We start from the raw sequence: 22785 nt of genomic DNA, 5'->3' as shown, positions 1-22785 counted from the left end.
CTCCAAAAATGTCCCCTGCAGCACAGAGAGACTGAGAGTACCAGCCCCCACCGGGCAGCTGGACCAGGATGGACATTGTGGGCGGGCGGGGGGGGGGGGCATCTCCCAGTCTCCTGCGGGGTGCGGTGCCCCCCTGCTTGCCCTCGCTGCCCAGGCAGAGATGCCTGCCTCTCAGAGACAGCAGCCATGTCCATGTAGTGCGCTTGGTCCCCCTCCATGGCATCTCGGTGACTGTCTCTTAGGGGGATGGGGGGGTGGAAAAGAAGAGGCAGTGGGGAAGAGGGATGGGGGGATAGGATAGGGAAACTGAGGCTGTTGTCAGAGTTGTACCGGTGTGGTGCTCTGCTCTCTCCGATGTTAATATCACTCAGCTGCGTGCGTGTGTTCCCTCTGTGTGCTGCCCCAGCTCTTCGAAGATAGCTGACCCAGCAGACCCGATGAGAACCCCCAATAACCACAAAGTCTAGTAAGGTACGAAGGCACATCGGCCAGGTTTATTGTCGAAAAAAGCACAGCCTCCGGCTCCCTGGCAAACGTAGTCCAAGGTGCTGCTGCGATACAGCTAGCCAGTACATATGTACTCCCTGACAATGGACTCAGCTCAGTCAGTGGCGGGATTTCCACTGCCCCCTAGGCTGGACGAAAGGCACCTCCCCAGGGATGCGTTCTTATACACAGATACAAACAAGTTACACATCACACCTGACGTATTGAGGTGCAACCTTTCTACGTATTAAGGCACCGCCTTCTACCTTGTATATGTTGGTTCGAACAAAACAACTCTATCCATCATTTTACCCTTTTGCCCCTGTCATTGGGATGGGTCGGCCTGTCCTTTCGTTCTCTATGGAATGTTTCAGTATAATATGTTCTAATGCTGTGTTTATCCTTTGGTATGCTAGGTGAATATATGTTTATGCAGCATCAGCCCTTTTCATGCCAGCTTCTGTGAGCAGGGCCTACCTCTGGCTCACAGCTTAACTTTGCTTTATGTTAGCAAAGTCTTGACCATTACTTTAGTTCAGGCCTCAGGCCTCATACTGGGCCTTTATCAGGGCCTGCACTTACTACAGAGGCTATCAGGGGAAACCTTCCCAGCAGTGCAATCTCTGCCTTGGGGTGTGGCTGGAATCGTCTCCCAAGGGACGGGCGCCGCTAGCGTGTGACCCCCGGGGTACAACCTGGGCTGAAACTATCTCCGGTTTAGTCCATGTGCTCTGGAAAACACAAGTCCAAGCATCATGTTGGCAGGAGGGGGGCATTGCTGAGTCCCAGGGTTGAGTAATTCTCTGGTGATGGCCATTGAATCGCTAATGGTCATTCACCGGCTGCACAATGCCTGGTGATGGCTTGTGTAGCATCCACCCAGCCCTTCGGTCAAGTGCCTTCTTGTTTCTGGGGAGTTGCCTTCTGGGCTACTCGCAAATTTGCAGCATATTTCATTCCCCCCGTACAGCACAATCTCATAACTTTATACCCTTTAATGATATACATATTTGGACAGAACCGTGGGTTTCGGCAAATCCTAACCTTTCCCATGATCCGTACATGGCCTGCTTTATACCAGCTATAAAGAACATACACAAATGATGAATATGGGGCACAACACACCGCTCTCCCGAGCTACAGAGCAGGGGCTCTCAGACTTTTTTACGGGTGACCTCTTTCACACAGCCAGCCTCTGAGTGCCACCCCCCACCCCTTATAAATTAAAAACACTTTTAAGATATTTAACACCGTTATAAATGCTGGAGGCAAAGCGGGGTTTGGGGTGGAGGTTGACAGCTCGCGATCCCCCCATGTAATAACTTTGCAACCCCCTGAGGGGTCCCGACCCCCAGTTTGAGAATATCAGCTCCTCACATCATCCCCCCCCAACCCTGAGCACCAAATGGGAGCTCCTGCACCCCTCACACCAATCTATTGTTCATAAAACCTGTGCCGCTATGTGCTGTGTCAAAGACAATTTCTGTGTCGATCTCCTGTCTCTTACAATCCCTCCCCGAGGGAGCCCACAGAAAGTTAATCTGGCCCTGCGATACCTGGGACCGTTATCCCCAGATCTCCATTCCCAGCCCCATTCTCCCAGGGGGACATGCACCGAGCTGTGCCCCACACGGGTGGCTTTGTGGTGCCAATGAGCAGCACAGCTCCCTGGTCTGTGGGGTCTCTGGGGTGGGGCTGTTTGCTTGGGGGAAGCTGTCCCGGGCCCTGCCCCCACCAAGCCAATCTGGCATCTACCCAGTGACACCCCCCCCCACCCCCGCATATGTGTAACCCTTCTGCCAGGCTGAACTGATAGCAGCAAGGGCCGGGTCCCTTCCCTACAATGTAATGCAAAACCAGCTCGAGCCCCCACCCAGTGACCTGGGAAAATCTTACACACACCCCTGGGTGCCTCAAAGAGGCAATACTTCCCCTCTCGCAAGCACAGAGTCTCGGTGTAGCAGAAAATGTTTAATAACATGAGATAAACAACATAGCATTAAATTGGGAAAACACCTCACCTAGGCCGTGTCCTTTTCCCTGGGCTGTTGAGTCCAGCAACCCCCAAATCACCCCAAGACTCCAAAGTCCAATCCCTCAAATGCCCCAAGAGTCCAGCAACCCAAAAATCACCCACAGTCCCAAAAGTCCCACAACCCAAGAGTCTCTGTCCTGGGTCAGTGCAGCCCCAGAGTTCAAGAGTTTATCTGCAGGGGTTTTCCCCCCGCCAGCCTGGGTAGAAAGGGGAACCTTACGTGATCCAGAGCCGACTGCCCTGCCTCTCCGTGGGATTCTGCTTCCGCCTTCCCCACGAACTGCTCCGCTCTGCCAGCTGCTCTGCTCCACCAGCCGTCCCGTGATCCACTCCAGCTGTCCCTGCAAACTGCTCAGCTCTGCTCACTCCGTGGGCTGCTCCAACTGTCCCACAAACTGCTCTGCCAGCTGCTCTGCTCTTTAGCTTCAGGCTCCCCCACAAGTTAACACAGCTTTTTAGTGGTTTTAGCTCAGTAATCTATAAGTTAGATGCTTAAGGGAATCAAAAATCAGCTCTGATACTCAACTGTGAAGAGAAGAAGAGGTGCAATTGATGCTTCTGGTTCACACAAGGAGCCCACTCCCTTGTCTAGCGAGTGCCACTCAAGTGATGGTGAGACTCCCTGTCACAAAGCAGTTTCACAGTTCCTCATCCACACAATCAGGGTGACAACACTCCACTCCTCCCGCCCCAACAACAAAGAAACTGGGGATCCCACAGCTGCCAAAGCAACCATCCCAGGCTGCCGTGGGCAATGCCAGGCGTGGTGGGTGTGCCTATGCAAACATGATCAGCCCCTGAAATTCTTTTCCACACTCGCCATAATTCACCACCAGATGTCAGGGTAGAGCTCATCCTGACTCGGCTTACATATGAAATGAGTCTGGTGGGGTCTCAGCCCAGATGGGGCATTTGCTGTGGGGATCTGCCCCCGTCCCACGCAGCCAGCCCTTCGTGGCTCCCCCCAGAAGCAGTTCCTGGGGCAGCACAAACCTGTTTCTGGGGGGGTTGATGGCGATTTCCTGGCCCCAGCCCCAGTACTTGGCCCTGCACTGCCTGGGCGGGTGGGAGCCGGCACCGTTCCCGGCTGAGTAGGGTTGGTTCCCCTTGTGGGAATAGAACCAGCGTCTGTCAGGAGCAGAGCAGGGCAGGGCAGGGCCAGGGGTGAAAAAGCTGGAGTCCTGGTGTCTGTGGTTAGTTATACTGAGACCCCACGCCCGACAACCAACGATGGCAGCTCTTACGCAGGCTGAGGGAGAGGACTCAGGGAGTCCAGGGGTTCGAGCCGGCTCAGCGCCTGGGGATCCCAGAACGGGGAGGATCGGCCCAGTGAGACCTTCAGCACAGATGCAGCCCCGCCTGGCTCCGACAGCCCAGACTCGCTCTGAGATCACCACTGGGAACCACACGGGATTCATCATTTCGGGTCCAGTTTTCATGCAGACAGTCCATCATCTTAGTCCATCTCTCTATCCCTCACCAGACGTGCTCCTGTCTGTCCACTGCCCTACGTTCCCAAGGACCCACTTTGCCACCGACCCGTGACCGTCCGGCCCCATGGATCTGTCCATCACCCTCTATATAAAAGAATTGAACCCATCAGTTCTGTCTGCAGGGACCATCCCCCTTCAAACGGCCCGAATGGCCCTGTGGGCGTCTGAGCCGGGAGCCCTGTTCCCTGGGGGATGAATTGTTTGATTTTCTCGCTCACCTTCTCCCTCCGGCTCTGTCGGTGTGTGTGTGTGGGGGGGGGAGGGAATCTGGCTGCTGGGGCCCAGCTGAGGTGGTTCCCTCTGTGGGATTAAAACAAGCATTGGCTGGGATGGGGGAGGGAGGGAACCGAGCGGGGAAGGGGCTGAAACCCAGCGATTGTTGCGGCTTTAATTGTCCGGACTGGTGGGGAGTGAATTCAGCGCTGGGGACGGTGCTGGCTGGGCAGCTCCTGGGCCCCTTACTCCTCTGTGCATCCCCAGAGTGGGGGTTGCTGGGGGAACATCCCCATGGGAAAGGCCCCCTGCTCTGCAGCTCCCCCTGGGTGCAGGGATCCCCCCCCACTGAACCCCAAACTTCCAGCAGCTTCTGCTTCCCCCTGGCTGGGGAACCCACAGTGACTCCATCCCCGCTCCCCGGCAGGAGTCAGGGCAGGGGGCTGGGTGTGTGTGAGAGGGGTGCAGGAGTCAGGGAAGGGACTGGGGGGCATGCAGGGGGCTGGAGGGCATTAGGGGTGCAGGGATCAGGGCAGAGCGCTGGGGGTGTGTGAGGGGGGGTTCAGGAGACAGGGCAGGGAGCTGGGGGGCGTGAGGGGGGCAGAGGGCTGGAGGTGTGTGACGGGGGTGCTGGGGTAAAGGTGGGCAGACGGCTGTGGAGGTGGGCTGGGGTCATGGGGGTGCTCACGGCAGGGGGCTGGAGGGGGAATGCCCCGATTCCAGCCCCTTCCCCCGCCTCCTCCCCTTCCCAGAGCGGTGAGCGCGCTGCGGCTCCGCTCTTCCCCCTCCCTCCTGCCGGCAAACAGCTGATCAGCGGCAGGGCGAGGGGGAGGGGTGGGAACGTAGCGCTGGGGGACGAGGCGGCGGAGGCGCTTGGCTGACGGCGGAGCCTGCCCTGCTGCAGCAGGGGCCCAGCAGCGGCAGCATCAAGCCTCTGCCCCCATAGGAGAGAGCGGGGAGCGGAGTGGAGCGGGGCCCGGTGCCATGGCAAATCCGGTACTGCCCATCAGGGCCACAACCCCGAGGGTCCGGCTGGGGGTGGGGCTGGGAACGGGGACACCGAGCCGGGCCCCTCACCTGCTACCACCAGCTCCACGGGGTCGCTGGGCTCCGACCAGACGGGCGAGTCCGATTTGGTGCTATATCAGCAGCTGTAGCTCCCTGCGTCTCTCCGGCTCATGGTGCGAATGGGAAACTCAGCCACATCCCCAGCCGGCTCCGTGTCCTGCAGCGTGGTCGGGTTTCCATCTTTGTACAGAAGGAAGCTCACGTTCTGGTGCCGACACTGGATGGTCACAGCTCCCCCCAGGGCGACCCCCCCACTGGGGCGCAGGGAGATGGAGGGTTTGGGGTAGCTGAGCTCTGCAGTGAGAAGGAGACAGGCCATGAGACAGACCCCAGGACAGTCACTTCGCCCCGTCCTCACTGTATGGTCCAAGAGACGGGCCCCTGGGAGAAAACCCAGCCAGACGAACCTCTCCGAGATCCCAGAGATTCCTGGGAGCTACGACCTGAACTGCCCGAGGACCGAAAGCCAGAATCCCCCTCTGTACCCATCTATCTATTTATTGTGGGGCCCACAGCCTGGGAGCCAGGACGTCTGGGTTCTATCCCCGGCTCTGGGAGGGGAGTGGGGTCTAGTGGTTAGATTGGGAGAGGGCTGAGAGTCAGAGGTGCTGGGTGTTGCACAGTGAGAAAAAGTCCCTGCCCTAAAGCCAAGTCCTGACTGACTAACCAAACACAAGGTGCAGGATCAATGATCATCCCCCGTTCGTACAAGGGGAAATGGAGACACATGCAGGTTAAGTGACACCCCAAGGTCCCCTGCGCACAGGAATCCCTCCTCCCTCAGACCCCAATCTGCAGCCACTGGGAACCCACCATGCTGGGTGTCCCCTCTGCTGAGCTCAGGGCAGAGCCTGGCTCTGAGCGTACCACAGGCGCAGAGACCCCCTGTAGGTCGGGCTGGGTGTGGGGCTGGGTGTGGGGCTGCCAAGCTGGGCCCCTCACCTGCTACAATGATCCACACGATGTCACTGGGATCCAACCAGTTGGCGCTGGGGATGGTGAATTCACCCTCGCCCCAGCAGCAGCCAACTCCCAGATTTCAATTCCACCTTTATACAAAAATAATCTCCTGGCCCTGCATCGACACTGACCCTGGATGGTGACGGCTCCCCCCGGGGTGATCACCCCACTGGGGCTGACGGAGATGCAGGGTCTGTAACCTGCCCTTAGCACCCAGCCCCCTGGTTCAATCGGGAGTCACCCCCGACTGCACTGGGAGCAGGGCTGGGTTCTGATCTCAGCCCCCCAGCGTCAATACAAGGAGGTGAAACCATTTTGGGGTGAAGGTTCAGCTCCTCTTCTCTTTCTCTCCCCACTCCCCCCCATCCTTAACTCTAAAGTTTCTCCAGCCCCACAGATACTCACATCCCAACACCATCCTCCGCCTGACCAGCCAGCAGCCTGGAGAGGAGACGGGTCATTAGGGACCAGATCCCAGAGCAACTGGATCCTACACCCTGGTCTCAGATCCAACTCCCCCCCCCCAACACACGCCCTGGTCTCACTCACTCCCATGGGTCCCAGTCTCAGATCCCGCCCCTGCAATGGACACCTGCCCTGGTCTCAGATCCCGCCCCCCATGGGCACACCCCCTGGTCTCAGATCCCCTGTCTCCGAGACTCACCAAGGACAAGGACGGTGAGAGCAGATGCCCTGATGGAGACAGCCAGGGGCCCCTCAGCACTGCCACTAACACCCTGGCGCCCAGCTCCACCGAGCCCCAAATGAGGAACTCAGCTGGTGGTTCCAGCTACAGGAAGTCGACGATGTCTCATCTCTTCCTGCGTCCATCACACGTTGTCTCTAATCTGCAGGCAAAATCGAGCACAGTGAAAGCAAGCAGAGGGCTTTGCAAAACCCAGGAAACCCAGGGACTGTCAGCCTGGCCAAGCGTCTTGCAGCTCCCAGCTTGTCTGCGTCTCTGTGGGGAGGGGGGACAGGTCACCCGCACGCAGCGTGCCCTGCAGCCTTCAGAAAGAAACTCGCCCACCTGTGACATGCAATTAAAGGCTGGCGTCGTAATGGACCTGCATGAAGGGGCAGCGTTAAGGTCGTCCAGGAAACCGTAACTGTGGCATTTCCTGGTGCTGGAGGGTTTGACTCTGCAGCCTTCCCGCTCAGTCTGCCAACCTGCCCACTTGCGACACGAGCCGTGGCACCGTGGGAGGAGCGGGCGCGATGGGGGACGCCTGGGTTTGCTGCCCCTTGTGCCATAGCTGATCGGTGATGATGAGTTTACATTGCCCCCAATGGTTGGGGAGCACCTGTGTTCCCCCCCTCGTGAGCATTTCAGGGTGAATCTGTCCCATGGCCCATGGTGGGAGTTGCCTGCCCCTCACCCCTCCCCACTCCAGGTGGCCAGAGGTGCCCCAGCTCAACTGGATTTTTGGCAGGAAAACAAATCCTCCCCCCATCTGCCGACCCCGACTCTGTGAGAGGGGAGCCCCTCCCCCATCCCGCCGTCACTCCCAACTCCCCTCAAATCCCCGTCGTATCCCCCCACAACCTCCCCAACCTCAGCCTGTCTCCCCTCCAGCATCCACTCACCCCGCCCCCTTTCTGTCTCCCCTCAAAACCCTACCCCCCACCCCGCCCGTGGCCTCTTCCCCCCAAACTCCCATAGCCCTGCTGCTCTTTGCAGAGCCCCGGATCCCTGGGGGCTCGACCCCCAGTCTCGTCGTGGTCACTTAGGACAGGGGCGAGGGTGTCCCCACTCCGGGGCTCTCTCTTTGCACCGGCTGCTTCCCTGACCCACTGATCAGTACATAGAGTTCAGAGCACGTACAATCTATTAAACAGCAACTCATATCAAAATAAGGAAAAGATGGGGAAGGTTAAAGGGAATTAGTCACCCTGCACTGTGATCATGAGGACACCACAAAAAGCCGCCTCTGCAAGGGAAAGGAAGTTCACAGTCTGTTCCTCACACGTACCAGGTCTCTTTCCCAGGCCCTGGCCGCGCCGCGGTGATACCACAGGGTGACAATCTGTACTTCAAAGTAGCACCGTGGAGCCGCCGTATTCACCACTACGATAGAATTATGATCGGTTGGCTACAAAGTTGCCTTGTGAGGCATCATTTTAAAAGTCGTCATCTGTTGAGCATTCATGTCCCGTTGCACTGTCTGTGCTGTGGTTGTGTGGGACGTTATGAAGCATTGCTGGGTGTGCTACTGAAATATGTTGTGAGGCTGGGAGACGCCCACAGCCAACCTCTCAACTGCAACAAAGGACCAGCCAGCCAGTGTTAATGGCTCATCAACACCCCTCAAGGAAAGAATCCACTTCCCCAGAGACTGTGCACAATGGAGATTGCTGGACCAATGGGGACTGCCTGGTCCCAGGGTCACAGAAAGACCTTTCAAGCAAATTGGAAAAAAATATTAAAGAGGGGAAGGGACATAATCCCTGGGCTTCTCTTCCCCACAACTCAACACCTGGAGGAACATCTGGAGGACAGAGACTTTGCACTGGGGAAGGGTGGTCCCAGGCTGGGATGGAGTCCAGTCTGTGTATTGAGGATCTGTAACCTGCTTGTCCCATCTGTCAGGGGGAGACGCTGCCTGATTCAAACCCTGTTTCGTTTGTAGAACTTAGACTGCGAATATATTTTTATTTCTTAAGTAGCCAACTCTGATCTCTGCGCCTGCTCCTTATAACCACGTAAAATCTCTCCTTCTGGAGTTAATAAATCTGTTTTATATTTGACCTGAAACAGTGTGTTTTAGTTAAAGTGCTGGGAAATCTCAGCTCAGTTTACAAAGGCTAGTGCGTGTCCCCTCCACACTGAGAGAGGGCAAAATTAATGAACTGACACCAGACTGGCTTCTGACCAGTGCAGGACGGTCCCAATCTGGGGTGCAAGGCTGGGGATCTGGGAGGAGGGGGGGATTGGCTGGAGCCCCCCATTGATGGTACCTGAGTGGCTGGGAGATCATTGGTGTAACACAGCTGGGTGAGTCCCTGCCTGTGGCTGGCTGGGTGGGTGCAGAGCCTCAGAGGTTCATAGCTTGACATCAGCATCACAGTGTGAGAGGCAGCCTAGGTTGGTGCCTTTGGAGGGCTCAGTGGTCCCACAGGCCAGGTTGCCCCGGGGACCCCGTCACACACAGCTCAGACACTTGCTCTGGTGGGGGCCACACGCCCTCAGGCACTAGGTGGCAGGACCCTTCTTCCCAGCGTCCCCCCCCACATCTGTGTTATGATCCCCCTCCGAGTCCGGCCTGCAGGGCCTCTTGCCTGGGGGCATCTCCCTGTGCTGGCCCAAAGTCCCTCCCACCAATCTGGGGCTATTAACTCCTGGTTCCAGTTTCTGTTTTCACCCAGCGCGATGTCAACAGTCCTGGGGCTGTAGCCAGGGGGCTTTTCGGGTCAGACCAACCCAGCGTCTGTGGCTGGTTCTCTCGCCCGGCTTACAACGTTCAGCGTCGTCCCCAATTTCCCCTGGTTCTCGGGGCCCTGGCACAGCTGGGGACCTTCCCCTTGGGTTTTACACGTGAGCTCGCAGCCGGGGCCGCTTCGCAGGCACAACAGTGTGAACGACCCCCAGGCGGCTCAGGCTGGCGAGACGATCCCACGTCTCTGGCATGGCTGTATCAGAGCATGTCCTGAGGGCTCTGGGCATGGGGGGTGCCCCTCGGGCGCCCCATTTAATGATGGCCCCCTCTGCCTTGTAGGGCCTGAACCTCTCCCCTAGGTGCTCCGCGTCCCGACTGCCCCAGCTGCCTCGTAGGGCCCGGAGCTCTCCCCGAGGGCGTCCCATGGCGCAGGCAGGCCCTCTCAGTGCTCCAGGGAGGCCCGGGCCACTTGCCGCTTTTGAGGCCCCGTAGCCATAATAAAAATAAAAAACGACGACACATGAAAACAAAATAAGGCACCAAACAAAGGGTAAGAATTAGTTTGATTATTTTTTTATTTAACAAATGCTTTTCTAGCCTTTTTCTGTGCAAATGCACTAATTATTGAGGAAAAAATCTTTCTTTTGTGCAATGTCGCAGTGGATATTAAGCCTGGCGAGCCCATTCAAACGCTCCTGTCCCATAGCTGAACGGTGATAGTTCTTTACCTGCTTCAACACGTTGCAGGTGCGTTCACCTGAAGCCACTGATACAGGCAAACTGACAATATACACAATGAGCAGCAAAGAATCCTGTGGCACCTTATAGACTAACAGACGTTTTGGAGCATGAGCTTTCGTGGGTGACTACCCACTTCGTCGGATGCAAGTAGTGGAAATTTCCAGGAGCAGGTATATATATGCAAACAAGAAGCAAGCTAGAGATAACGAGGTTAGTTCAATCAGGGAGGATGAGGCCCTGTTCTAGCAGTTGAGGTGTGAAAACCAAGGGAGGAGAAACTGGTTCTGTAGCTGGCAAGCCATTCACAGTCTTTGTTTAATCCTGAGCTGATGGTGTCAAATTTGCAGATGAACTGAAGCTCAGCAGTTTCTCTTTGAAGTCTGGTCCTGAAGTTTTTTTGCTACAGGATGGCCACCTTAAGATCTGCTATTGTGTGGCCAGGGAGGTTGAAGTGTTCTCCCACAGGTAATATACACAATGCAATTGTGATATCAGGAAACACCCCGGAGAGTCCAAGTTCGAATATTTCTTGAAGCAATTCCTTTGGCTTGCAACCCAATGTGAAGTTGGTGGAATAGATTCGTCTGAGGAAGATGGCCTCGTCAGTGAGATCTTTTGAGATTCCTTTGGTTTACTATTGCTGCAATTGTTCAGTTGCAGAAAGTAGATCTTCATTGCTCTGTTGACCTGCCAAAGAACCCCCAAAAGGGTACAAGTTAGTTACAGCAACTCAATCGACGTGTAAGACCTGATTGATAGTCAGTGTTGACAAGGAAGACACTGACCCTTGAATGCTGCTCGGCATCCCATTCGGTCGGTAAGCTGCGATTGGTGGAGAACTCCAACGAAATGCTAATATTCTGTGCTACTAATTTGGACTCAGTCAGGATCGCATCCCATTGTTCACGAATCTGTTGAATGTCATTGATAAGACTTTCAGTGTCACCCCTCTCCACATCCAGCGTAGCATTGCGGGCTTCAGTTACCAGATTAGTTTGGCGGAACATTGTACGTAGCTTCATCCACAAAGATGACACCAGGATGCATTCAAATTTGGACATGTGCTTCTGAACAGCCTGAAGTTCAGTCTGAGCTTGTGCCGTGCGATTAAGAGATTCAAGCTCATTTAAAGCATTTCTCAGTGAATTCAAATGCTGCGCAACTGGTTGAACAGCATCCATCTGTGCAGACCATCTAATGTCCAAAATTTTCAAACGTGTGTCCTCATGAAACTCACCGTACAAGATGGTCCTCACAAATTTTCATCTTGAATCTGGGCCTATAGACTACGAAAGCCTATGATGATGGCCCAGAGCTACCAAGCTAGGGCTCAACCAACCAACCAATCACCTCTTTTAGCTCCCATATGGAGATAATAATGAGGAATTCTCACACATAAATAATTCCGTAGTCAACTAGACGTCAAACTATAAAGACACTGAAATGTAACAGTTCTCTACCTTTCAACACACACTTGATTCAGTCCCGCCCCCTAGTAGTGGTTTGTTTCTATAATCAGCTTATCTGAGAGGACACGTTCGTCACGGTCTAATCTTGTGCCATCAGAACTGATATATTTTTATTAATATTTATAAACATTTTTAATTCTTTAATAGGACAAAATCTATATCAGTTAACCAAAAAAAAAGTATGTCTTTTACCAAATCACCTCTCTTATTTGCTTAAATCTGCAGCTCTAAGCAGAGCGTGTGTGTCATATTTGGGTCTGATAGGGATGTGCATAAAGACAAGTTGCGAAATTTATCAAATGCAAAAAAAATTAATAAGTGTCTAAATTTGAGGCCCCATCTGAGTTTGAGGCCCAGGTCAAATGGCCTCCTGGGCCCCCCTCTGATTGGTCCTGACTGCTAGGCATGGTTCCGGTGGCTGGTTATACAGGGACTCCTCCCTCAGTGCTGAGATGCGGCCACCTCTGGGGTGGGACAGCTGTGTGTACAGGGATTCCACAAGCAACAGCGCCCTCTGCTGAGCCCCCCTGCTCCTTGGCTTTCCCGGCACAGTCCCCCATCCAAGCTGTGACCCCATCCTGCCCTGCTTAGCAGCAGGTTTAACCCTTCCCTCGCTGGGCGGGGCACTCACTGGCTCGGGTTTTTCTGAAGCAGACGAAGGCCACGAGGAGGAGGAGGAGGAGGAGAGCGGCTGCCGTGCTCAACCCGATGATGGTGGGACAGGTCGGATTCGGAAGTGCCAGCATCGGTGGTTCTGATCCATCTGGGAAACAGCAGGAGCCGTGAGTGCCAGGAGCAGCTAGTCTGTTCCCCCAGCCCCTCCCACCCCAGCCGGCGCCCAAGGGACTGGGACACCACAGGGCACAGGCAGCAGAAAATTCTATAGGGTCAGAACCAGCATGATTCGGGGGATTTAGGTGCTAGGGGGTGCTGGGCTGCAGGGGGTTCAGCAGGGGGCGCTCTCCCCTGGCAGTCAGGCCTGGCCCCAATTCCCCAGCGTGGCACTAGGGGGCGCTGTCTGAGTCATCATGTACCCTCCCCCACCCGCCGCTGACCCTCACAGTACCATGGCACCAGCCAGGCCTGGCCACACCAGCTGAGGCCAATGGGCCCATCTAGCCTGGCATCCTGCCTCCCATGCTGGCTGCTCCTGGCTGCTTGGCAGGGAGCTCCAGCCCCAGGGCCACTGATGGGCCCAGCTGTCCCCAGAGGAGGCCTCCAGCTGCCCCATCATGTCTGAGCAGGAGGCTTCGCTCCCCTCCCAAATCCGGCAGTGGGGCAGGAGTCACTGCCCCTGAGAACAGCCTCCCTCCCTCCTGCTGGGCAGCCACTGGGGGAAGCTGCCCCACAATCTGTGACTCAATAGATTCCCCGGTACCTGGGCCCGCACTGTCCGGGCAGGCGGGAATCGGCGCCACTCCAGGTTGAATTTGGCCGGGTCCCTCGGTGGGAATAGAACCAGCATCTGTGTGGGTGAGGGGAGGGGCTGAAAGAGCGACTCAGCGATTCCCACCCCCACGAGTCAGCATCAATCCTCAGAGTCATTTTCGTGGCTGGGGGCGGTGCTGACTCGGCAGCCCCTGGGGGCCGACTCCTCTGTGCAACCCCAGAGCTGGGGCAGCCGAGGGATCATCCCCCAGGGGGCAGGGCCGGGCTCTGCAGCTCCCCCAGGGGGCAGGGCCGGGCTCCCCCTCATTTCTGACATCCATGTGCGGAATGAATTTTGTTATGTGCACAGAGAGGTGATGGTGGCGGGGGTGGGGCCGAGGGGTTCGGGGTGTGAGACGGGGCCCGGGGCAGGGGGTTGGCTGCGACCAGATGGGTGGGAACCACTTGGTGCAATATCGGCAGCTGTAGCTCCCTCCATCTCCCCAGTCTGTGGGACCCCCGGGGTGGGGCTGTGCGTTGGGGGGAAGCTCTCCCAGGCCCTGCCCCCACCAAGCCAATCTGGCATCTCTCCAGTGAACCCCCCCCCCGTATATGAAATGAGTCCGGGGGGGTTCAGATGGGGCATTCGCTGTGGGGATCTGCCCCGGTCCCACCCAGCCAGCCCTTCGTGGCTCCCCCCGGGGGCAGCTACTTGGGCCGCACATTCCAGTTTCTGTGGGGGCTGACGGTGATTTCCTGACCCCAGACTCGGTACCTGGCTTCGCGCTGCCTGGGTGGGTGGGAGCCGGCGTCGTTCCTGGCTGAGTTAGGTCAGTTCCCCCTGCAGGAATAGAACCAGCATCTGTCGGGGGGAGGGTGAGAAAGCTGGAACCCTGGTGTCTGTGGTTAGTTATACAGGGAACTGGGGATAGGACGGGATCAAGGGATTCAGGCCGGTTCAGCACCCCCAGGGATCCCAGAACGATGAGGATCACCCCAGCGAGACCCTGAGCGCAGATACAGCCCCTGCCTGGCTCCATGGAAACCGGAACCAAAATCATTAGTGACTCGTATTAATTACCAGGAGCCCCTGTCATGGGCCAGCTCCCCCGTGTGCTCGGAGCTGTACAGACACACGACACAGAGACGGTCCCTGCCCCAGCCAGGTGCCATTCACACCTGGAGTCACTGCGGAGCAGGTCTGGGTGCGGCTGTTCCTATTTGGGAGGAGGAACGTCCCTGTGTCTGTAGAGCTACAGGGGAGCTTGTCTGCCAGCCGGGGCTGTGTCAAACCAGGGGCGCTAATACCGACAGCCCAGACTCGCTCTGAGATCACCAGTGGGGGTTGGGAACCACAAGGGATTCATCATTTCAGGTCCAGTTTTCATGTAGACAAGGTCTTAGTCCATCTTTCTATCCCTCACCAGACGTGCTCCCATCTGCCCACCGCCCCAGGTCCCCAAGGAGCCACATTCCCACTGACCCGTGACCGTCCGTCCCCCTGGGTCTGTCCATCACCCTCTATATAGAAGCTGGGGCTGCGAGAGAGGCTGGGATCAACCGGGCGTCCCCGAGACCCATGTCCCTGACTATCAGGGGGTCTCCGGTGGGTAGATCTGAGACGGATGGAATTGCAGCGGAGATTGAAGGAGTCAGGGGACCAGGAGAGACAGGGAAGGCAGGAGGCAGAACAGCAGGAGATGAACTGGCGATGGGGGAGCTGAGAGGCAGAGGGACCCGTCCAGGGGTGAGTGGGGATGGACCCTGGGTGCCAATTCCGCAGGGAACCTCGACACTAAATTGCTGCCCCAGGTTAAGGAGGGGGGAGATGCAGGTGCCTGTCTCGCGGCCTTTGGCAAGGCTGGTAATTGGAGCCAGGCTGACCCTGCGGAAAGGCTCCAGCCTCTAGCCCCCTTTCTGGGTCCCAAGGCCATAGAGCTGTTTAGCCAGATGGGGGGTGGCAGACTGGCTCCCACTCCCGGCCCCAGCATATATGTCTGCATGTATCTCCTGGGCTCAGGCCCCTTGGACCCCCAGTGGGCGTGGAAGGTGATGGTCAGTGGGGAGAAATTCCTGGGGTGGCAAGATCCTGGGACAGAGAGACCTGTTGTCAGGCCCCGGGTGCTGTACCAATGGCCATCATTAGGATCCAGAGTAAACTGTGTCACATGGAATTGGCAGGTTACAGAGTTAACACAGTGTCTATCTGGGTTGGTAGGTTCCAGGGTTGACACCCCGCTGGGCAGCACCCCTGGGTGGGGGGAGCCCTGCTTCTGAGCCGTTCCCCCAGGCTGTCTGCGGACTCTGGCAGACAGACGGGATACACGGGATCATTACCCCAGCTCTCTGCCCCCAGCCCTGTTCTCCCAGGGGGATATGCACTGAGCTGAGCCCCAGACGGGTGGGTTTGTGGTACTGGTGGGCAACACAAACCCCGGTCTGTGGGGCCTCCAGTCTGGGGCTGTGCATTGGAGGGAAGCTCTCCCAGGCCCTGCCCCCACCAAGCCAATGTGGCATCTTCCCAGTGACACCCCCAGCATATGAACTGAGTCCGGTGGGGTCTCAGCCCCCATCCCACCCAGCCAGCCCTTCATGGCTCCCCCCCGGGGACGGCTCCTTCGCCAGCACAAACCTGTCTGTGGGGTTGTTGATGGTGATTTCCTGCTCCCAGACTTGTTACTCGGTCCTGCGCTGCCTGGGCGGGTAGGAGCCGGCATCATTCCCGGCTGAGTCAGGTTGGTTCCCCCTGTGGGAATAGAACCAGCGTCTGTTGGGGGTGGTGCACAGGGGTGAGAAAGCTGGAGCCCTGGTGTCTGTGGTTAGTTATACAGGGAACTCTCCTCCCCCCAGCCGGCAATGGCGGCTCTTCCCCGGGCTGAGCTGGCGTCCCTGGGGAGAGGACGGGACCCTGGGATCCCAGAACGGGAGGATCGGCCCAGTGAGACCCTGAGCGCAGATACAGCCCCTGCCTGGCCCCACGGAAACCGGAACCAAAATCATCACTGACTAGTATTAATTACCAGGAGCCCCTGTCCTGGGCCAGCTCCCCCGTGTGCTCGGAGCTGTACGAACACACGACACAGAGATGGCCCCTGCCCCAGCCAGGTGCCATTCACACCTGGAGTCACTGCGGAGCAGGTCTGGGCGCGGCTGTTCCTATTTGGGAGGAGGAACGTCCCTGTGTCTGTAGAGCTACAGGGGAGCTTGTCTGCCAGCCGGGGCTGTGTCAAACCAGGGGGCGCTAATACCGACAGCCCAGACTCGCTCTGAGATCACCAGTCGGGGTTGGGAACCACACGGGATTCGTCATTTCGGGTTCAGTTTTCACGTAGACAAGGTCTTACTCCGTCTTTCTATCCCTCACCAGACGTGCTCCCATCTGCCCACTGCCCTGCGTCCCCAAGAAGCCACATTCCCACTGACCCGTGGCCGTCCGTCCCCATGGATCTGTCCATCACCCTCTATATAGAAGAATTGAACCCATCAGTTCTGTCTGCAGGGACCATCCCCCTCCAAACGGCCCGAATGGCCCCGTGGGCGTCTGAGCCGGGAGCCCTGTTCCCTTGGGGTGAATTGTTCCATTTCTCCCGCTCACCTTCTCCCTCCAGCTCCGTCATGGGGGGACCCATCTCCTGGGGCCCAGCTGGGTCGGTTCCCTCTGTGGGATGAAAATGAGCATTAGCTGGGATGGGGGAGGGAGGGAACCAAGCACCCAGCCACCGGCCCTGAAAATCCAGCGGCTGCTGCTGCCCCCTGGCTGGGGAACCCCCCAGTGACTCTGTCCCTGCTCCCCATCTGGGTGTCCCCTCTGCTGGGCCCAGGGCTCTCTGGCTTAACCCCCGAGAGATTGTGGCCCCCGAGAAGGGCTGTTGCACTGAAGTGGTTCCTCCCAGGGACCGTGGGGAGCTGAGAGCACAGGCCTGTGAGTCTGTGACCACTGGGAACAGCGTGGAGATGGCCTATAACCATCTCCTGAAGAAGGACCTTGCAGAGCTGTGCAGAGAGGGCTGCGCATTGGAAAGCTCACTGAGGCCCAGCTGGTTGCTCAGCTGCAAGAGGACGGTCGCTCTAAGAAGCCGGTTCCTGACCCAGCTGGGGCTGCGAGAGAGGCTGGGAGCAACCGGGCGTCCCGAAGACCCATGTCCCTGACTAGCAGGGGGTCTCCGGTGAGTGGATCTGAGACGGATGGAATTGCAGCGGAGATTGAAGGAGTCAGGGGACCAGGAGAGACAGGGAGGGCAGGAGCCAGAACAGCAGGGGACGAACTGGCGATGGCGGAGCTGAGAGGCAGAGGGACCCGTTCAGGGGTGAGTGGGGATGGACCCTGGGTGCCAATTCCGCAGGGAACCTCAACACTAAATTGCTGCCCCAGGTTAAGGAGGGGGAGATGCAGGTGCCTGTCTCGCGGCCTTTGGCAAGGCTGGAAATTGGAGCCAGGCTGACCCTGCGGAAAGGCTCTGGCCTCTAGCCCCCTTTCTGGGTCCCAAGGCCATAGAGCCGTTTAGCCAGATGGGCGGGGTAGCGGGGGGCAGACTGGCTCCCACTCCGGGCCCCAGCGTATATGTCTGCGTGTATCTCCTGGGCTCAGGCCCCTCGGACCCCCAGTGGGTGTGGAAGGTGATGGTCAGTGGGGAGAAATTCCTGGGGTGGCGAGATCCTGGGACAGAGAGACCTGTTGTCAGGCCCCGGGTGCTGTACCAATGGCCATCATTAGGATCCAGAGTAAACTGTGTCACATGGAATTGGCAGGTTACAGAGTTAACACAGTGTCTATCTGGGTTGGTAGGTTCCAGGGTTGACACCCAGCTGGGCAGCACCCCTGGGTGGGGGGAGCCCTGCTTCTGAGCCGTTCCCCCGGGCTGTCTGCAGACTCAGGCAGACAGACGGGATACACGGGATCATTACCCCGGCTCTCTGCCCCCAGCCCTGTTCTCCCAGGGGGATACGCACTGAGCTGAGCCCCAGACGGGTGGGTTTGTGGTACTGATGGGCAACAAAAACCCCGGTCTGTGGGGCCCACAGGGTGGGGCTGTGCATCGGGGGGGAATCTCTCCCAGGCCCTGCCCCCGCCAAGCCAATGTGGCATCTGCCCAGTGACACCCCCCCAGCATATGAACTGAGTCCGGTGGGGTCTCAGCCCCCATCCCACCCAGCCAGCCCTTCATGGCTCCCCCCCGGGGACGGCTCCTTCGCCAGCACAAACCTGTCTGGGGGGGGGTTGACGGTGATTTCCTGCTCCCAGACTTGTTACTCGGTCCTGCGCTGCCTGGGCGGGTAGGAGCCGGCGTCGTTCCCGGCTGAGTCAGGTTGGTTCCCCCTGCAGGAACAGAACCAGCATCTGTTGGGGGTGGTGCACAGGGGTGAGAAAGCTGGAGCCCTGGTGTCTGTGGTTAGTTATACAGGGAACCCGTCTCCCAGTCGGCAATGGTGGCTCTTCCCCTGGGGCGAGGACGGGACCCAGGGATTTGGGCCGGCTCAGCGCCCCCGGGATCCCAGAACTAGCAGGGGAGCGGCCGGTCCCGCATGCTGCAGCTTCGCCCCGCCACCAGCCTTGCACATCCAGCCCCGTCATCAGCCACCGGACCCCGCCACTCACCCTTGGTGGGCAGGTCGCTGGCGAGCAGGGATCTGGCCAGCACTGATGGGGGGAGGACTGAAAATATGGGACAATTTGCCTCTTTTTAAGAACAAGTTGGGACACTTGCAGGAGGGTTAAATACAGGACTGTCCCCTTAAAAACGGAAGGTCTGATCACCCCCCACGCCCCCGGATCAATCAGGAGTTACCCCCAATGACACAGGGGGCAGGGCCGGGTTCTGATCTCAGCCCCCTGGGATCTATACAAGGAGGTTGAACTGATTTTTGGGGTGAGGGTTCAGGGCTCAGCTCCTCTTTTCCTCTCCCCCTGCTCCGCCCCATCCTGAACTCTAAAGTTTCCCCTGCCCCACAGATACTCACCTCCCGACACCCCGCTCTGCCCGGCCAGCCAGCAGCCTGGAGAGGAAACGGCTGGTTAGAGGCCAGATCCCAGAGCAACTGGATCCTACACCCTGGTCTCAGATTCACCCGCCATGGGCATACGGCCTAGTCTCAGATTCCCTGCCCCCCTACCCCATAGACACACACCCTGGTCTCATATTCCCCAGCCCCATGTATGAACACTCTGGTCTCAGACACCAGCCATGGACAGACGCCCTAGTCTCAGTTCCCCCCCCCCCCCCCCCGCTCACCCTCCCTGCCCTTGGACACATGGCCTGGACTCAGATCCCCTCCCCCATCCCCATGGACACAAGCCCTGACTGTCTCCGATACTTACCAAGGAAGAGGATCATGAGAGCCGATGCCATGATGGGGGCAGCGAGGGGCCCTCAGTGCTTCCTCCAACACCCCGGCTCCACCGAGCCTCAAATGAGGAACTCAGCTGGTAGCTCCAGCTACAGGAAGTTGATAAAGTCTCGTCTCTTCCTGCGTCCATCACACATTGTCTCTAGACTTCAGGCGAAATCTACTGTGGTCAGAGTAAGCAGAGGGTTTTGCAAAACCCAACAAACCCAGGGACTGTCAGCCCTGGCCAAGCATCATGCAGCTCCCAGCTTGTCTGTGTCTCTGTGGAGAGGGGGGACAGGTGTCACGGAGTGTGGGGGAGTCAGGCCCTGCACCCCCGGGCTCCCTACCGATTCACCAGGACTCTCAGCCAGCCAGTAAAGCAGAAGGTTTATTTAGACGACAGGAACACAGTCCACCACAGGTCTTGCAGGCACAGATAACCGGATCTCCCCGGTTAGGTCCATCTTGGGGGCCTCCCAGCCCCCCCCCCCTCGGGGATCAGAGCCCGGTCTCCCTGCCTCCCCTCTCTTCTCCAGCCAACTCCCATCTGCCCACCCCCTCCGGCCGCTCCTCTCTCCTCAGCTCCTCTCCTTTGTCTCCCCACTGGCCAGAGGTGTCATCTCCCCTCCCCCAGGCCTAGCTCATCTTACAGTCTGAATACCTGCATCTCACCTAAATCTCTGGCTCTCCCCTCCCCCACACAGACAGTCTGTGCTTCCTACTCCACCACACCTCTCCCCCCTTCGAGACTGAACTGAGCGGGGTCACTTTGCCCAGTGACCTGGGGAAGTTCGGACCCACCTACATTCCCATGGCTGCCCCAGAGTCCCCCCCGTTCTGGGGGAAGAGTTACCCCAGGTCATTCCAGTTTCCTGCCCCCCTGTAGGTCGGGGGGACTCGAGGGCACTTGCAGGGTGCAGGGGGGAAGCCTTATGCCGCCCGTGCCCTTTCCCCACCCCAATACCCCTGGGGTGCACCCTGGGCGGGGGCCTTCTCCCCACGTTCCAGTCTGGGGGGCCGTGATTCGGGCTCTCTCGGTTCAGAGCCCCCCTTCTGACCCTGGCCCCCCTCTGGACAGGCTCCTCGGGGCGGGGCAAGGGCCTTACAGCCATCTTCCCCCTGTCCCGGGCCTTCCTCCCCCTCTGGCAGAGGTCACAGGAGCGGCAGTGCTGCCGGACATGGGCAAAGACCCCAGGCCAGTAATAGTTCTGTAGCAGCCTCTGCTGGGTACGCCAGGCTCCCTGGTGCCCTGAGGGGGGAATGTCATGGGCCTGGCACAGCAGCTGGTGGCGATACTCCTGGGGTACCACCAGCTGCCTCCTGATCCCCCCTGACTCCATCTTCCCTGGGGGAGACCATTCTCGGTACAGGAGCCCCTTCTCCTACAGGAACCTTTTCCGGCCACCTCGTCCCATGGTCTGTCCCCCCCCGAGGCTGGCCAGGTCCCCTATCCTCCGCAAGGAGGGGTCTTCCCGCACCGCGGCCTGGTACTCAGACGCTGGGGCAGGGACGGGATCTGCTCTCTCTCACCGGCTGGGTCTGGGGCCACAGCCTCTCTGGGCCGTGTCCCTGGGCGTTCCCTCCCCACCGGGTCAGGGTCCGGTGCCCCGGGCAGAGTACCTTCCCCGGTGTCAGGGTGCAGAGCCCTGCGCCGACTCTGACTATGGTTCACGGCCAGGGCACCCCGTGTCTTACTGGGCCAGTCCTCGAGATCCCCCCCCATTAACACCTCCGTGGGCAAATGTGGGTGCACCCCCACGTCCTTGGGGCCCTCCTGGTTCCCCCACTTTAGGTGCACCCTCGCCACAGGCACCTTGAATGGGGTCCCGATCACACCCCTCAGGGTCAGGTAGGTGTTGGGCACCATCCGATCTGAGCCCACCACCTGCGGCCGGGCCAGCGTCACCTCTGCGCCCGTATCCCAGTACCCAGTGACTTCCTTCCCGTCTACCTCCAGGGGAACAAGGCACTCGCTCCGGAGGGGTAGTCCCGTGCCCACCCTGTAAACCCCAAACTCAGGGCTGGGAGCATCCAGCCCCTCGGAGGGGTCAACCTGGGGCCCCCCTCCCTCCTTCGCAGGGGGTACGCGGCCCGCCCCCCTTTCCTGCGAACGCTGCCCCTCATCCGGCTGGGTCTCTACCAAGTTGACCCGGTGTGGGGTTGGTCTGCTCAGTTTGTCCCGGAGCTTGGGGCACTGGGCCCGTACGTGGCCCGGTTGGCCACACTGATAGCAGCCCATGTCTCATGGGTCCCCTCGAGGGGGACGGCTGGACCTGACGCCAGATGCTTCCCTTTGGTGGGGGCCCTCCCTCGGCTCCTTCTGGGAAGTCCCATGGTGACTCTCTCTCTGCGTTGAGGCAGACCTGCTCCTTCGGGACGCCTCCCTGCCATCCCCTGCCCGACTGTCCACAAACTCGTCGGCCAGCCGGCCTGCATGCTGCGGGTTCTCCGGCTTCTGGTCCATTAACCACAGCTTCAGGTCCGACGGGCACTGCTCATACAGGTGCTCCAGTACGAATAGGTCAAGCAGGTCCTCTTTAGTTTGGGCCCCAGCCGTCCACTTGCGGGCATATCCCTGCGCCCGGTTGACCAGTTGTAGGTATGTGACCTCCCGGGTCTTATGTTGACTCCGGAACCTCTTCCGGTACATCTCCGGGGTCAGCCCAAACTCGCGGAGCAGGGCCTCTTTGAACAGGTTGTAGTCCCCCGCCTCCGCCCCCTTCATTCGGCTGTACACCTCCACGGCGGTGGAGTCCAGTAAGGGGGTGAGGCACTGGATCCTGTCTGGAGGGGCAACCTTGTGCAGCTCGCAGGCATTCTCAAAGTCCGTCAGGAAGGTGTCTATGTCCTCCCCCTCCTTACGCCGGGCCAGGAAGTTCTTATCGAAGCTCTTTGTAGGCTTGGGCCCCCCCTCAGTCACCGCAGCCGGGGCCTTACTGTTGCTCAGCTGGGCCATGGCCAGCTCATGTCTGCGCTGCTGCTCCCTCTCCTCGTATTCGCGTTGCTTCTCCTTCTCCTCCCGCTCCTGCTGGCGCTGGGCCTCCTCGAATTCGCGTTGCTTCTGCCGGTCCTCCATCTCCATCAGTTTGATCTCTCTCTCCAAGTCCAGCCGCCTGAGTTCCACGGAGGCCGAGCGTCGCCGGGATGATTCCCGGCTGGCCGGGGGGGTCACGGCGCCCTCCGTAGCTGGGCTCCTCCTCCCCCTCCCCCTAGGCCTAGGGGTGGGGGGTCTCGAGGAGCCCTCAGCG

The 22785-nt window shown here is 58.6% G+C and overlaps 1 protein-coding gene across 4 annotated transcripts; it reads right to left on the bottom strand.

The window, feature by feature from the left end:
- Positions 1-3305: 3305 nt before the first annotated feature.
- Positions 3306-19759, bottom strand: LOC120388369 (cuticle collagen 34-like). 4 transcript variants are annotated; one of them, XR_005590549.1, is made up of 8 exons: positions 19527-19755; positions 19169-19204; positions 15843-15977; positions 13986-14072; positions 13221-13307; positions 12474-12605; positions 11159-11284; positions 10718-11060 (listed from the first exon to the last, which is right to left on the bottom strand). XR_005590549.1 is itself a non-coding variant. In XM_039510175.1 (7 exons), exons 1-7 carry the CDS (start codon positions 19555-19557, stop codon positions 11008-11010), a joined length of 561 nt encoding a protein of 186 aa, XP_039366109.1. In that variant the 5' UTR covers positions 19558-19743; the 3' UTR covers positions 10718-11007. The 4 variants fall into 4 exon arrangements, 3 of the variants coding, with proteins under 3 accessions (XP_039366107.1, XP_039366108.1, XP_039366109.1); XM_039510175.1 differs by lacking the exon at positions 11159-11284 and having other exon boundaries at positions 19527-19743; XM_039510173.1 differs by lacking the exons at positions 10718-11060; positions 11159-11284; positions 12474-12605; positions 13221-13307 and adding an exon at positions 3306-3649 and having other exon boundaries at positions 19527-19759.
- Positions 19760-22785: the final 3026 nt, after the last annotated feature.

This window comes from Mauremys reevesii, linkage group 22 (assembly GCF_016161935.1).
Source record: "Mauremys reevesii isolate NIE-2019 linkage group 22, ASM1616193v1, whole genome shotgun sequence".
Lineage (NCBI taxonomy): Eukaryota > Metazoa > Chordata > Testudines > Geoemydidae > Mauremys > Mauremys reevesii.
Note: the sequence above shows the minus strand (reverse complement) of the source record. Positions and strands in the feature narration are given on the sequence as shown.